This window comes from Ceratotherium simum, chromosome 25, assembly GCF_057802395.1.
Source record: "Ceratotherium simum simum isolate JZ-2026a chromosome 25, ASM5780239v1, whole genome shotgun sequence".
Classification (NCBI taxonomy): Eukaryota; Metazoa; Chordata; class Mammalia; order Perissodactyla; family Rhinocerotidae; genus Ceratotherium; species Ceratotherium simum.
This window is the reverse complement of record NC_141924.1, coordinates 21287402-21303042: the sequence shown is the minus strand read 5'-3', so window position 1 is coordinate 21303042 and position 15641 is coordinate 21287402. Positions and strand designations below refer to the sequence as shown.

Below are 15641 nucleotides of genomic sequence, written 5' to 3'. Positions count from 1 at the left end.
AATTCCAAAGTGACTTTTTGGGCTTGCAAAGATATATTTTGATCACGAAATGTGCTTACTAATGCCACACCAGAGTCCTCAAGTAGATGAATGGAATGAATTTGAGAAACAATATTTTTGTTTCCTTATTTTATTTTACTTCATTTTATTTTTTCTAAGGTTCTAAACTATTCCTTTAGAAATTCTGAAGTAATAAAGGGAAAAATAGAATAAAGGCCCAAAAAGAGAAATCATCAGTTAAATAAAAAATTCTACCAGTATATTAGTTCTAGTTCAACTTTTTTTTGGTCATTAAATATAAGAATTTATGTGTTGGCAAAGAAAGTAGAAAATACCTGTATAAATTGTTAATCTTTTCAATTTAGAAAAACTAATTTTCTTAGACGTGAGATTGACTATTTGCATTTCAGTAATAATCAAGGGATAGGAAAAGAAACTTGGAATTGTCAGAAAGCTTAAATAAAATTGTTCAACTTCTAAACAAACATTGCAAATACTTTGTGGTATGGATAGATTCAGTTTATTAAACAAATAACCAGAACAGTATCTTTATTTTTGGTATCTTGGTAAAAGTTTCAATCTTGTGGAGTTTTTCAATTTAGGCCCTTGCTTCTGGACATCATAACTGTATTTATGTGGAATGCTTTTCCAGAGAGCCTCTTTAAAACCCACTTGCAAATACAAGAGCAGGGAAACCATAACTGCCATGTTATCTGACCATAATGATAGGGATAGATTTCCAATTGCAGCCATGAGTTAAAAGAAACACTCTAACTGTGAAGACTCCAAGATGTTTTTCCCTGATATTTGCCTAGCATCACAGATCAGGAGGACAAAATTTGCTAGCCGTAAAGAGCAAGTTGTAGATGTGAGAGTTCAAGCCCTGGTTTTGTACCCAGTAAGGATCAGATATATATGTATTGGTAAATCCTCATTATTTTTGGACAGCAGAAGCACAGTGAAACAGAGATTGCATGAAATTAAATGTAGAAGAGTAAAAAAAGTTTCTGATTACAATGTAAATGTCACTTTTTCTCTGTTTTGATTTTTGGCAAATTGTGTTACTCTTTCCAGATGCCAGAGATAAAGAAGAGATTCATATATTTTAGGTAGACTATTGCACTATGAAGTTAAAATGGAAACTTTTGTATTATAGTCTCCCATGAAGTATTGTGATTGACTGTGAAAGTGAAGATAAAAGGACGTTTGAAATTAAGCAGAAAACTGTTATATCTTATTTTATAAAATTTTAGGACAGATCTTAAAGATGATTTTAATTTAGTTGTACCTTAGAGTACTTTTCTTTTTAAGGCAATGCAATAAAAATATATGAGCACTTATTTGATCCCAGGTAAATTTTTATCAATAGTTTCAATTTTGAAATATTTAAAAGGGCCAAGTACGTATATTAATTTTTCTTTCATTCATCATTGAACAAAAACTGATTGAGAACCTATTAACAAAAATGGATTGATTATCCACTATAATGCCAATCATTCTTTTAGGCCCTAAGGATATATCATTTGCTCTCCTGGAACTCATAAAGTAGTAGAAATATTAAGAAAATAAACAAAGGACCAGAAAGTACGAAGGTCTATCCAGGGAGCTGTATTTGGCTGTTATGCAGAGTTATAACGGTGGTAAGAAAGGGAGAATGTGAACTGCTACTTTATATTGGGCAATCAGGGAGCCTCTCTGCAAATGTAAAGTTTAGCTAGTATCTTTAATATTTAAGAAAAAAAGGTTTCATGAGGTAAATATTTAAACTTTTTCTTTTAATCAATTTTGCTTAAATATTTTGAGTCCATATTTAAGACAACCTTTCCTGTCCAATGAGGTTTTTTTAAACTGATTCTGCCTCTCATTTTTCAAGAATTGTTTTTCACATGAAGTTTAAATAATCCATAAGCATGTTATCTTTAAAAATGCTTTTAAGATGTATATGAACTTAAGACTTCCTTGATAATTGTCTAAGAGACTTCCTAATGATTTGTAATTTCTTATTGCTGCCCTTTTAAATCTCTTATGCTTCTTAATTTAAAATATGATTAGAACAGAATATGAAGAAATTTTAATTTTAATAAGGAAAATATTTTCCTAGAGTTTACAGATGATAAATTACTGAGTCTTTAGCTAAGTTATCAGTCACTGAAAGACTTATGAATTTCATATGTTTTGAGAGTGAATTGAGTTTAAATCTGTGAGTCCAGTTTTCCAAGGGAATAGTTAGAGAGGATTTGAAGTGAACAGTCTGGGAGCAATGTCTAAGAATTAGAAACAAACAGGATTCTGGAGCAGAAGGTAGGGTGGAAGTAGTTGAGAAGGTGAGAACAAGAAGAGAATTCTATACAAGGAATTTAATTTTGATGAAATTGAGTGTATCAATTTTTTGATAAATTGATATTTTACTATTTTCCTATTATGAATTGTGTTTTTGGTGTCATGTCTAATAACTCAGCCTAATTCCAAGTCATGAAGATTTTCTCCTATGTTTTCTTCAAAAGTTTTGCTGTTTTATATTGTATATTTAGATCTATTATCCACTTTGAGTTTTATAAGGTTATCCATACCTTATAAAAGGTATGAAGTTTAGGTGAGGTTCATTTGTTTTGCATATGGGTGACCAATTGCTTCCACACCAATTATTGAAAAGACTGTCCTTTCTCCATTGTTTCTTCTGCACCTATGTCAAAAAATCAAATGGCCATATCTGTGTTGAGTCTATTTCTGGACTCTCTATTCTGTTTCATTATCTGAGTGTCTGTCCCTTTGTAAATACTATACTATCTTGATTATTGTAATTGTACAGTAGTTTTTAAGATAATTTTTCAGCATATTTAATATGTTGTTCCAGTGTCTTCTGGCTTACATGCTTCCTTTTTGATGACCTGTTAACCTTATCATTGTTCCCCTGTATGTAATGTGTCATTTTTCTTTGGTTACTCTCAAGATTTTTTTCTCGTCTTTGGCTGTCAGAATTTGATTATAATGTGTATAGAAGTGATTTTATTTGTGTTTATCCTGCTTGAGTAGCATCTTAGATCTATAAATTGATGTTTTCCACCAAATTTGGGATGCTTTTGGCCATAATTTTATCAAATATTTTTTCTGCTTCTTTCATTTCTCTGCAGGGATTCCAATTATGTGTATGTTGGACTTCTTTAAATTGTCCCACAGATGTCTTGCATTCTTTCTTCTTTTTTTCTTCTTCTTTTGTTTTTCATATTTGGTAATTTCTATTGCTATATCTGTAAGTTCACTGATACTTTCTTCCACTTTCTCCATGTTGCTCTTGAGCAAATTTTGTTTCAATTATTTTACTTTTCATCTTTAGAATTTACTTTCATTTTAGTGTCCACTTCATTTCCTCTGTTAATTCATTGATAACATATTTTCTTTTAATTCCTTGAACACATTTTATTTTAGTTCTTTGAATATATTTGTAGCGGCTGCCTTGATGTTTTGTCTGCTAAATCCAACTTCTGGGTCCACTTGGTGACAATTTCTGTAGACTAATTTTTATCTAGAGAAGGGGTCACATTTTCTTTTTTCTTTATCTAGGAATTTTAGGATGAAAACAGGACATTACAGATAATATTTTATAGTGACTCCAGTTTTTGTCATGTTCTTCTGAGGAAGATTGGGTTTTTGTTCTAGTAAGCAGTTTACTTACCTGGATTCCAGCTACACGTTTTGTCTCCTTGGTGGTATGTGGCTTTTTGGATATCTGTTCTTGTGGCTTCCCTTTGCTGTTTTTATAGCTTGGCTTTTGTAGATCTTCCCTCTGCCTGTCGAATTTGGCAGTCAGCCAAGGATTTGGGGCGCTATAGAGCTTATTCTCTCTGTATAGTTCTTTTTCCTAGGGATTGTCCTGAGTTTTCCAGTTGTGCTGACAGGTTTGGGCTCTGTACATTTAAGACTTCAAGCCTGTCCAGCTTCAGCTTTCTGCCACTTAAGCTATACACAATTGTGGAAGGCACTCAGTTTAGCAAACCTTCAGACCCATAGCTCTGGTTCCTCATAGCTCAATCTTTCTAGAATATATTTCTCTCTGATTTCTCCCTGAGTTTTTGATGGACCCTTTGGTGTCTCCTCCTTGCTTGCATTGTTTCACTGCTAGCTAGGAATTTTGGCTGTTTATGTTCTCAATTGTTTCCAGTATTTCGCCCTTTAAATTTCTAGCTGCAGTCCCAGCCATGAATTCTAATTTCTGGCCCTTTTAGTCACTTCCTTTTTCTGTAGCCGTAGTCATGAAACTTGGGCCAGTAACCGTAAACTTAATTCATACTCTTCTTATTGCAGTTCTCTTGAAATTAAACGTTCTTCCACTTCTGTCTACCTTCTGCGCACTTTCCAGTGTCTTAAATAGCATTTTTAATTCTTTATTTAATATTTCATGTTTGTTATCTGAGGGGTTCACATGATCACTCACTTCTCCCCCATTACTGGAAGTTATTGGGTCCTGAATAACCACAGACTTGCAATTCTTACCCTTCTTCTTGCAGTTCTTTTAAGATTAAATTCTCCAACTTGTGTCTGCTTTTTGGATGCTTTCCAGTGTCTTTACATAGTTATGTTTTTAAAGTTTTACCTAATATTTTATACTTGTTATCTGTGAGAGTTCCTGCAATCACTTCTCCAGTACTAGAAGTCGAAGGCTTTGAATAGCTATAAATAGCTAATTTAAAAAAAAAGATCATTGAATGCCGTGGTTTATCATTTGAGTGTGAAGGACAGGTACAGTATAAATGAAAACTGATGCACATATCAATTTCTCCCAAATATTATTTATCTTATATTTGAGCAGTCTATAGCTCTGTTTTAGGCCAGTTAATGTCAAAATCAACTACTTGCTATTATTTGCTTAACATTTGGTTGAATCTCTTCATTTTAATACTTAGTTGGTTATTTGGTATTGTCAAAGTTGGTATCTAATAATTCTCCCCAAATTTAACAACTTCAGCCCTTATATTTAGCCCTGTAAGGGATGTATGTATAGGAACAAATAGTACCAGCTAGACCATGCCCTCAGCTTCAGGGGACTTCATTATTGGTTATTATTTAGTGGCAAATGTATACAGGGGAATGAGATCAGGCCTCATCAGAAAGGCAGACTTTGGACTGTATTTTTATATCATTTTCTAAGAGACATTTTCCAACAATTATGATGGTTGTTATTTACTCATAGATTTTCATTGGTGGCAAGCTGGTTTCATGAGTAGAGATGTGTTAATTGTCCAACCCAGACTTTTGATTGATATGGCAATTTTCTTTTCCCAAAGAGCTGAGTGAAGTATTGTCATTGAATGATCATATGTATTTTTACTGCATATAAAAAAGATTATTTATGGATTTAGAACAACTTCAATAAGGAAAATAATGTTTTCTTGTACAGGAGAAGTTACTAGCAAAGAAAATTATCTACTCATATTTAAACCTGCTAGTGAATTCAAAGAATGACCTGGCTCTGGCTCATATTCTCAATATTCCTGATAGAGGACTTGGAAGAGAAGCCTTCACCGATTTGAAACATGCTGCTCGAGAGAAACAGATGTCTATCTTTTTGGTATGGACATGTTACATTTTCAAGATTTCTTAAAGACTCTTTGAAGAGTGTATCCATGTACCTTGATATAGAATTCTTGTAACTATGATAAAACAACTTTTAAATTGTTAATATATGTTTTACATATGTATTTGAAAATCCATGGTATTTTTATTTTTTATATATCCTTCAAATTTGACAAGGGATAATTTCTCTAAAGCAGTGTTTCCCTACATATATTCTGTTGAGTGCTAGCCCTGTTAAATTCTCCTTGAATAGATATTTCCAAAGGCAAAAAGTCCCTATTAAATGCTCCTTGTGTAAGTGTTTCCAAGGGCAAAAAGTTTGAAAATATTATATTCCCTCATTGGATATACGTAATGCATGTTTGTATATCAAAAACTTCGAGGAGTCCTGCCGTAAAGAAATCTGCTTAAGTTAACCTTGTTATTTAATCTGTTGTTTCCTAAGTTATTTAACCATGGAACTATCCCTCAAATTGTTGAAATTTCATAGAATTTGTGTTTCTTAGGATACACTTTGGAAAAATACAACTTTAGAACATTTCATCTTTGATGGAGGTGCTCTTACGTATAGCCACGTATTTTTATAATTGTAAAGGCAAGGCCTTTTGATCTACACATGATCAGATAATCCTAAGATGTGAAAGCTAGATGAGATTTAGTGACTATCTAGTTTAATCTGTATTTTACAAATAAAGAAGCTAAGGCTTAGAAGAGTTGAGTTAATTGCCCAACCTTGAATAAATCAACACAGTTGACACTGAAAAACCCCTTTGTCTCGTATAACAATTCCAGGAGCCAGTAGTCAATCTATATAAGGATATATTTATAAACTGATTCTTTGTAGTCAATAATATACTCTTATGCCCTTACTTCGTCCCCTCACTTGGCTCTCTGCTCTCCATCCACCTGCATTGCCATCACCCTTGCTGGCATGAATTCTGCCTAGCACCTGTTTCTTTGATTATTTGCTTCTGAATCAAAGTGTGGCATGAGTCATAAAAAATGCTTCACTTTACCTGTATACCCAGAAATATAGAAATGTACCTAGCTTCATAAAGTAAATTGTAGTTTTAGCTTACTAAGTCATTAAACATAACTAAATCATTTGTTTTAATTCGTAGGTGGCCACATCATTTATTAGAACAATAGAACTTGGAGGGAAAGGATATGCACCATCACCATCTGATCCTTTAAGGACACATGTAAAAGGATTGTCTAACTTTATTAATTTCATTGACAAATTAGATGAGATTCTTGGAGAAATACCAAATCCAAGGTAATGACTTTTCATAAATTAGAAATCTGTAATTTAATCTGTCTTTAAAACTTCATAGAATCAGCGGTAGATTTGACTATAAGAGCTCTTGAAATGACCAAGCAGGGCCGGCCCTGTGGCTTGGTGGTTAAGTGCGCGCGCTGCGATGCTGGCGGCCCGGGTTCGGATCCCCGGTGCGCATCGAGGCACCACTTCTCTGTCCATCCTGAGGCCGAGTCCCACATACAGCAACTAGAAGGGTGTGCAGCTATGACATACAACTATCTACTGGGGCTTTGGGGGCAAAAAATAAAATAAATAAAATCTTTAAAAAAAAAAAAAAAAAAAAAAAAAAAAAAAAAAAAAAAAAAAAAAGAAATGACCAAGCATAAGACCAAACAGTAGGGAGAAGAAAAAAAATATCTAGGTGAATAAATTATAATTTCCCTTTGATTTTCTGTCTTTTTATGATTCCAAAATTTTCGCCAAAGTCAAATGACATGTTCAAATTAAATTTGACTAGAGAAGAGGGTTTACCATTTATCTTTTTTGGGGAAGAAATCGATTTTTGAGGACTTAAAATGATTGAATAGATAATTTCTTTAAACTTTTTATTTAGCAATAAAGGAAACCTATACCAAGAATGAGTGAGGAAATTGACAGACATATGATGAATTCTATATGGTATTTTCTGCTAGTTTTTTTTTTTTACATTTCTTATGCGTAAATCTTTGATTCATCTGTAATTTGTCTTTATATGATATTGGAAGTAAGATATTTTTCTTTTGACTGATGAGACTCCCATTTATTATATGGTTATATTGGATGGTGAGTAATTTTTAGATGAATTTGGGGGGGCAGAAGTAGTTTGTATATGCTAGCAGTCATGGTAGATCACTGTCAGTTTGGTTGGTATGCCATAGCATAGTACTATTAAAATAGCTGGTATTTATTGAACACTTATTATGTATCAGACATTGTACTCAGCTTTTTATGGGGATTATCATTTGATCATTACAACAACCTTACATTATAGGTGCTATATAAATACCTAATTTAGAGAGGAAGAAACTGAAGCACTGGGACTAAATAACTTAGTCACGTTGTTACTAAGTAGCAGAGCTGGGATCTGAACTCAGTTGGTTCTGACCCTGGAACTTATTCTTTTAATCACTGTATCTTATTCTATGAAACTTCTTTCCATTTTAAGATTCCAAGAAGAATTTCTTTAAGGATTTTATTCTGAATTGCATCCTTCTGTCTTCTTGTATGGATATCCATTACAAGGAAGTAAATTTGGAGGAAAGTTTTGAAAATGGCTTATAGTCAATATTAGTGACATCTTCTTAGCTTTCAGATAATATATTCCCTGGCCATTTCTTCTGATAGCAGAGATAGCAGATAATTAATTTTTAACAATATCTTATTTTTAGCAAAGCAATATAGGTAGATTTTGTTAAAGTCAAATGGTGCTACAGATATATAGTAAAAAAGTCCTCATAGGAATTGACTTTAAATATTTTTTTGTGTTTGTGTTTAGATTTTCCTCATTTAAATGAAATTTTTATGCTGCTATTTTTGATTTTTCAATTTTAGACATTACCTATTAACTTTCTACCATCGAAGATGAGGATTTGCAAACCACTCACCAACCTTCCAACACGCCTTTTTCTCTCTCCGCTCTCCAACCACACACACAGACACATACACACAGTTCTTTTCTTTCATCTGTCTCATATAGTTATACCAAAATTTCAGATTAGATTGTATTTTAGAGTTTACATTATCACTCTGTAAATATTGCCGATAGCTAAGCTATATGATATACTGATTTCCTTTCTTGTACAAATTTTTGTTTTTTTCTCGAGTGAATAATTATTTACTGTTTTCTTTTACTTTATTTCCTATATATTTATCATCAATTCTTCATCAAGCTTGCCAATGAAACTATACAATTTCTTCTTCTTATTAGGTCATCTATCAGTTTGGGTTTTGCCCTTGAAGACATTCCTTCTGGAGAGTCCTCTATCTTCATTCAATCTGTACTTTTGCTTGCTAGGTCTGTTTCAGAGTGGCCGCCCTAAAGCTTCATCATCACCTGGTGAATTTTCTTTGCCTCTGCCTTGTTTCCTGGATCTCATGACTTTTTTTTTTTTTTTTTTGCTGAGGAAGAGTAGCCCTAAGCTAACGTCTGTTGCTTGTCCTCCTCATTTTTTGCTTAAGGAAGATTAGCCCTGAGCTAACATCTGTACCAGTCTTCCTCTACTTTATATGTGGGTCACTGCCACAGCATGGCTGACAAGTGGTATAGGTCCATGCCTGGGGATCCGAACCTGTGAACCCGGGCTGCCGAAGCAGAATGCGCCAACTACACCACTACACCACGGGGCTGGCCCATCTCATAACTATTTTGAATTGGTTAATCCCTTATTTTGCTCAAATAGCTTTCTGAGAAAAAGTAAATGGGAGGCAAATATCTTTATTCTATTCTCACATTTGATCATGTGGTCTTATGTCATGTTTCGTTTATCTCTCTAAGATTATTATATTTAATTTTTAAGATTATTTTTATCTGCTTCCTGGATGGTCGTTGTTTTATTTAAGTTGAATGTTCTTCTTTTTGCTTGTTTTGCCCACTTTCATGTTAGAGGTGTTCCTAAAATGTTTGGTGATTCTCTTCTGTCCTTTCCTATTTAAGAATGAGGCCCTATGAAGCTGATTAGCAGCTCTAATACAGTGGACTTCATTATAGTGTGGTGGCCAGTTGGCTCTTTTTTTGGGGCTTCTCTAAATGTCACTAACTATAGGTCTTTTCTTTGGGACTTACCCAGAAATTTCTACAGAGGCATCCTTTAGTCTGTTTCTGAAAGCTGTAAGTCTGGCTAGCAATATTTTGGGGTTTGAAGTAGGGGAGGTTGAAGCTGAGTCTCCCAGTTCAATATGTAGACTTTTACTCAATCCCTCTGTTTTCAGTCCCTGGGGCTTCTAGGTCTGGAGCCTTTCTGGCTTGGTTTCTTCAGAGTGTTCCTGCTGTCCATGCTGAAGTGAGAGAAGTGCACTAGCCCGACTGCTCAGAATAGGAGAGGAGATTTAGGGATCTGAGTGTTCCTTGAGTAGACTCTCACCTAGCTTTCTTGTTTACTCCCACACTTTATCATAGCCTTCAATATTGCCTTCAATTTCCCAGAATTTCTGAGGTTGCTTCTTATTGTCTGTTTTAGCAGTTACTTAGGTTTTAGCTTTCTCTGTTCTGGATAGTTGGTTACCACTTGTCCATCTGCTTTTCATGTTTCCATACTTTCATGATACGTCTCCACTATCATTAGCTATTATTTCCTCTTCCATTCTTTTTTTTCTTTATGGATTTAAAACACTTGGCTTTTTGTCATTTTAGTGGGGTTTACGAGGGAGCACGTATAAATGCATATACTCAATCCAATGTAATTTGTTATAATTACGTTCCCTTTGGAGGAGTGTTCTTTTGAATATCCTATCTGGTCATAATGAGCAATTATTCTATGTTCTAGGGAAGACATTGAAGAAGTGGGTGTCTAAATAGTGGGTGTATTCAAGTGGGTGTCTAAATAGTCCACCTGAGCAATCTTCATTTCTTTATGGTGATTTTTGCATATATTAAGTATATATTCATTTCGTAATTTTAAAAAGTTAAGTTATTAAAAACTAAAAACATATATCCTACTTATGCAATAACAGAAGAATGTACAGAGGAAAGGACGAGTGACCTAGTTTGTGGGAGCCACGGATAAGTGTGTCAGGAATGCTTACCTGGATGGTCGTTACAGTTGAACTTAATCATGAAGGATGAAGTTGAAGGAGTTAGACAGACATGGAGAATGGGAGTGAAATGAGGCCCAGATGGGGAGAAGAGAGGAAGATATTTCCTACATTGGGTGTAATATGGGTGACCTATTGGGACATTGTTTCATTGGTTATTTGTTTTGTCTTATAATTTTCAACTTCTAGTACTTGAGCCACAGTCTATAAAGATTATAAGAAAAAACAATAAACCATATTCTCTGTTTTTGCGAGTTCCTTCTCCTTCTTTTTACAGCTCAAATTCGTGGAAAAATACTGTTTTTTATTCCACTCCTCAATTTATAATTACTTAATATATATTTCTCACTAGTCTGTAAACTCTGCAAGGGCTTTATTGGTTTTCTTCACTAATATTCCCTAGCCCTAGCACAGTTTCTGGCATAGGGTAGAATATTTCTTTACTCGTCTGTGCTTCACTGACTCACACTCATTCACTTTTCCACTCTGCTGAAGGTGTTCTGCCAAAGATCACTTATGATCTTGTAGTTGGCGTACTCTTTGGTCTCTTTTGAGTCCTCAAATTTGATCATTTTCTCTCTTAGAACTCTACCCCATAACTCCTGAGATTTCATTCTCTTATTTTCCACCTACCTTTCTGACTGCATATATGCAAATTCTAAATCTATATTTCAGTGAAATTCAGACCTCTTTCCTGAGTTTCAAAAATATATCATTAAGAACCTATAGGTTGTCACCTCAAAGGCAACTCAGACTTAACATGTCCCAACTAAATCTTCATCTTTTCCTGCAAACCTGCTTCTCCTCCTAAAGTGCCCAGCTTGATAAAGCCTCTTTCCCTCCAGCCACCCAAGCAGAAATCTGGAACATATCTTAAACTCCTTTAGATCCATCAGTTCTTCTTACTTAACATTTCTGATACTCTTTCTCCTCATCTCTATTCCTAGAGCTACTATCTTATTTCCATTCTTTATGGAAAGTCTGTTCTCAGACTTTCCTCCTTTCTTGTCTGGACTTTCTCGCTTATCTCCAAGTTGTCCGTTCTCCCTCCAGTCTTGAGTTGCCCCCTCTTGTTGTCCTCACTGCTGCCAGTGGTCTTTCTAAAACAGCAGATGTTACTCCCGTGATTAAAACCCTTCAGTGATTCCATACTAGGTGCAGGGTAAAACTCCAGAAACCTCAGTATGATGTACAAATTCTAAACACTCTAACTCCTGCCTGTATCTCACTCTGGTCTCTGTCTCTCAACCTTAAAACTTAGAGATAAAAATGTATTTAACTCTTGTAACTCAGTATAAGTTTGTACTGCTTTTCTTTTAATATGGTAGTGGTGGTAGGGGAATCACAATAATCCTTGAGTCCAAGGAAGGACGGGGAATAGACAGGGAAGAAATCAAAGAAGAATCGATTTGCACACTTCACCTCCCCACTCCCAGCTTTTCATCAGGCCATCTTAGCTATAGTTTGGCTGCATTTCTACACTTTGCCAGTAGATGCCACCATAAAATACATACTATACTTTCACCTGAAAAATGTCTTAAATTAGAGGTTTCAGCTTACATAATTTAGTTAGTTTCCTGTTGTTCAAATTTTTAAAATTCTGTGTTTCAATTGTATAACACAACTTTTTAATGCACACCTTTATATTTATTGGACTAAATATTATGCATTTATAGAATGTTAAATCTGGTTAAAATTACTCAGTACAAAATCCTACTGTTACATTTTTCTCATTTAAAAATATTTCAGGAGCATTTTTGATACATTTTATATGTACTTTTAGTCACATTTAATTTTTAAAGATATAATTTATTTCAGCAAATAGTTATTAAATTCTTGAAGATGATAGGGAAAAACCAATCACTCTATATAATAAAGTCAAGTTAGTCAGCAATTACATTAAAGTATTACCAATCAGTTGTCTGTATTAGTGCTTATTATTCTCTTTCAGTCACTATGTTTTGATAGAAGCATGGGGATTTAATTGCGTTTTTCCTCACTAACTTCATTTTTCTCTTTCTGCCCCAGGGCTCTAATGCGATGTATTTAGTAGTCAGGAGCTGCAGTTTACCTCTTTCTTGCCTTACTACACTGAATTGGACATCCAATACTATGCTGAAAAGAAATGATGAGAGCAAGAACTCTTGTCTCATTCTAAATCTTAAATAGATGCTAAAACATTTTACCATTAATTGGGTTTTCCCAATTAATGGGGTTTACCTCTTTCTCACCTAAATTCTTCTATTAATGTTTATCCAGAGTAATCATAATGTATCTTGTGGGATACCTTCCTGAATACCTCCTTCTTCCCTACCCTCCCCACCCTCCCCACTCGAACTCCCTCTGTACCTTCCGTATCTCACAGTATCATATGATCAATTGTGACCTCTTAAAGAGAAATATTTAATTCATTTTGTATCCCCTGTGCCTAGCACAAATGTCCTGGTGTCATTTGAGTCAAAACTTCATGAGTTTCCAGCTCTAGAAGTGAGAGTTTGAATTACGCCACCATGTTGCTGAGCAGGTATTTGAAGAGCTGATGGTTGGCTCTAGCAGTGAATGCATAGCAGTAAGTCAACTAGTCATAGCACTGGTGTTTGGCGTATTTTGCCAAGGGTCAAAATGTTGAGCTTGGCAAGTATCTGAGATACAAATCTTATAAATTTCTTCCTAAATACAATTCAGTCAGGAAATTATATCATCTTTAAAATTTAGCATATTTGTTCCTGTAGAAGGAATGAGAAAAGGGGGCAAAGGTAGCTTTTACCTAATATCATTGAAAACATTTTTTTTGGTTCTTGTAATTGACACTACAACACTCTTTCATATTTTATTATCCTTTTGAATCTTTTCCAAAACTCTTCCATTAGAGATTTCTTCCCAGAAAAAGCACATAGTGTTAATTGTGTTTTCATTTTGGCTACATTTCATCCAATCACTTTCTGTGCTTTTGATTGAAAATTGAGAAGAAACTGGTTGAAAAAGAAGGTGCCTGTGTACCTAAAATAATTCTTAGAGTCTCCTCAGACTTCTGATTACAGATGTATGGAAGACCAGGTCCTTCCATAGAAAATAATTAATGATGCTGGATAACATATTTTTTAAATGCTTCTTAAATTGATGAGCGGGCAAATGTAATGAAAATACAGGCCATAAACTTGGGGAAGGAAGAAAGCCAGAGAGGGAAGTCAAGAAGGGAAGCTAGCTTTTATTTTGAGAGTGTTTGCTGAATGTGGTGATTTGGAGAGTCTGTTCTTACCGCCACTAAAGTCTGAAGTGGGAGGGGGCTGACCAAGGTGAGGAGTCTCTTGGGTTGTACCCACCCTACAGGGCTCCCCCTCAGTGTAAAATGAACTAAGAATAAGGGCTTTAACCTGATAAAGGGTTTCTATGAAAACCCAATTAATGGTAAAATGTTTTAGCATCTATTTAAGATTTAGAATGAGACAAGAGTTCTTGCTCTCATCATTTCTTTTCAGCATAGTATTGGATGTCCAATTCAGTGTAGTAAGGCAAGAAAAACAAATAGGAGCTATAACAATTGAAAAGGAAGATATAAAACTATTTGATGATGATATGATTGTATATATAGAAAACTCCTAGAATCTAAAGGCAAATTATTAAAATTAATAGTAAAGTTTAACAGTGTTGCTGGACACAAAATCAGTAAACAAAAAGCAGTTGTACTTCTATGCCATCACCAAATCAAAAATGTTAAAAAAAAAGCTTCAAAAATATAATATACATAGACTCAATCTAATAAAAGCTTACTAGCTCCTTCGCTCTTGGAAGGTTCAGATTCAGTGTGAAAGTCTCTGGTTGCCCTCTCTCACTCAGCTTTGTGTCCTGATCACAGTGCTCCTGGAGGTTTTTCTCCTCGGGAAAACCCCATTCATCATGCTTGCTTACCACTCACAGCCTCCAACTTTCCATCCTAGCTCTTGTTTGTTGCTTTTTTGGGGAGAGATTGGGTGGTACTGGGAGATTTGCCCCTATTCCTGCCGAGCTCAGTGAGATGTTCCCTCAGAGTATCTAGTCTGCTATAGTGTAGGTGGAAACCCCCTCAGTGCTTTTGTATTACAAATAATGATAATAATATGAATAATAGTAAAATATATATTAAAAACTTCAGATTGTTGCCTGTGATAGTGGTCATTTATTCAACAAACACATCAATCATTTCTTCTGTGTGCCAAATGTAAACTGGTAGTGTGAAGATTAATAAAATACGGTTCCTTTCTCAAGGAACTAATTTTTTCATAAAATGCTTCCCTAACTTGTCTAGTCATAAGAATCACCTGTGGTACTTTTAAGACAATGCAACTATTCCGTGCCCTTCTCTGCAGATTGTGATTCAGTAGGGTGGGATCTGGAGTTGATGTTTTAAACAAATGCTGAATGTGATTCTGATGATCAGACAAATTTGGGAGATGCTGGTCTAATGCGCTGTCATACATTAAGTCTCTCTGCAATTTTCTTCTAACTTTCCTTCTCTGTTTGGACCAGCTATTTAAATGTGAACAATCATATTTCCAGTGTTTGTTTGGGAACCTGGCTTCTTTCCTCAAACATAAACCCTGACAATAGGTTGTGAGGATGAAAACTTCAATTCATAATTTCCTTTATGCCTCTATAAAAGTCACAGAGAGGTTAAATAGCACACCCAAGGTAGAAAGTGGCGGGGCGGGGGAGGCTACGATTTGTGCTCAGGCAGTCTGACTCCATAGTCAGACGCCCCAGCCTCTCATTTGGGACCGTGCAGCCTTTCCAGGGATACCTCAAGGGATGCAGAGCTCCTGACTTCAAATAAGAGACCTCTTCTATTGTTGGACACTTGATTTCTTCCTTGTAATGCACCAAAATCCTTCCTTCTATATATTTCTCACATTTTTTTAGGTCAACCTTCTAGAGCAGGAACTGCAACCCAAATTCATTCAGGTTCAGACTTAGTATAAAGAAACAATTGATTTCAGGTTTTTTAAAACCCTTGTCTGTTGGCCATAGTTGGTCGAGTCTCTGG

General features: G+C 34.9%; 1 protein-coding gene across 1 annotated transcript in view; it reads left to right on the top strand.

Annotated features, from left to right (window-relative positions):
• Nucleotides 1-15641, top strand: part of PARPBP (PARP1 binding protein) — a 65696-nt gene that overhangs the window by 31257 nt on the left and 18798 nt on the right. Inside the window, exons 5-6 of the mRNA XM_004418028.3 lie at nucleotides 5396-5566; nucleotides 6693-6847. Of these exons, the coding sequence (XP_004418085.2) occupies nucleotides 5396-5566; nucleotides 6693-6847 (326 nt within the window). The remainder of the gene's footprint in view (nucleotides 1-5395; nucleotides 5567-6692; nucleotides 6848-15641) is intronic.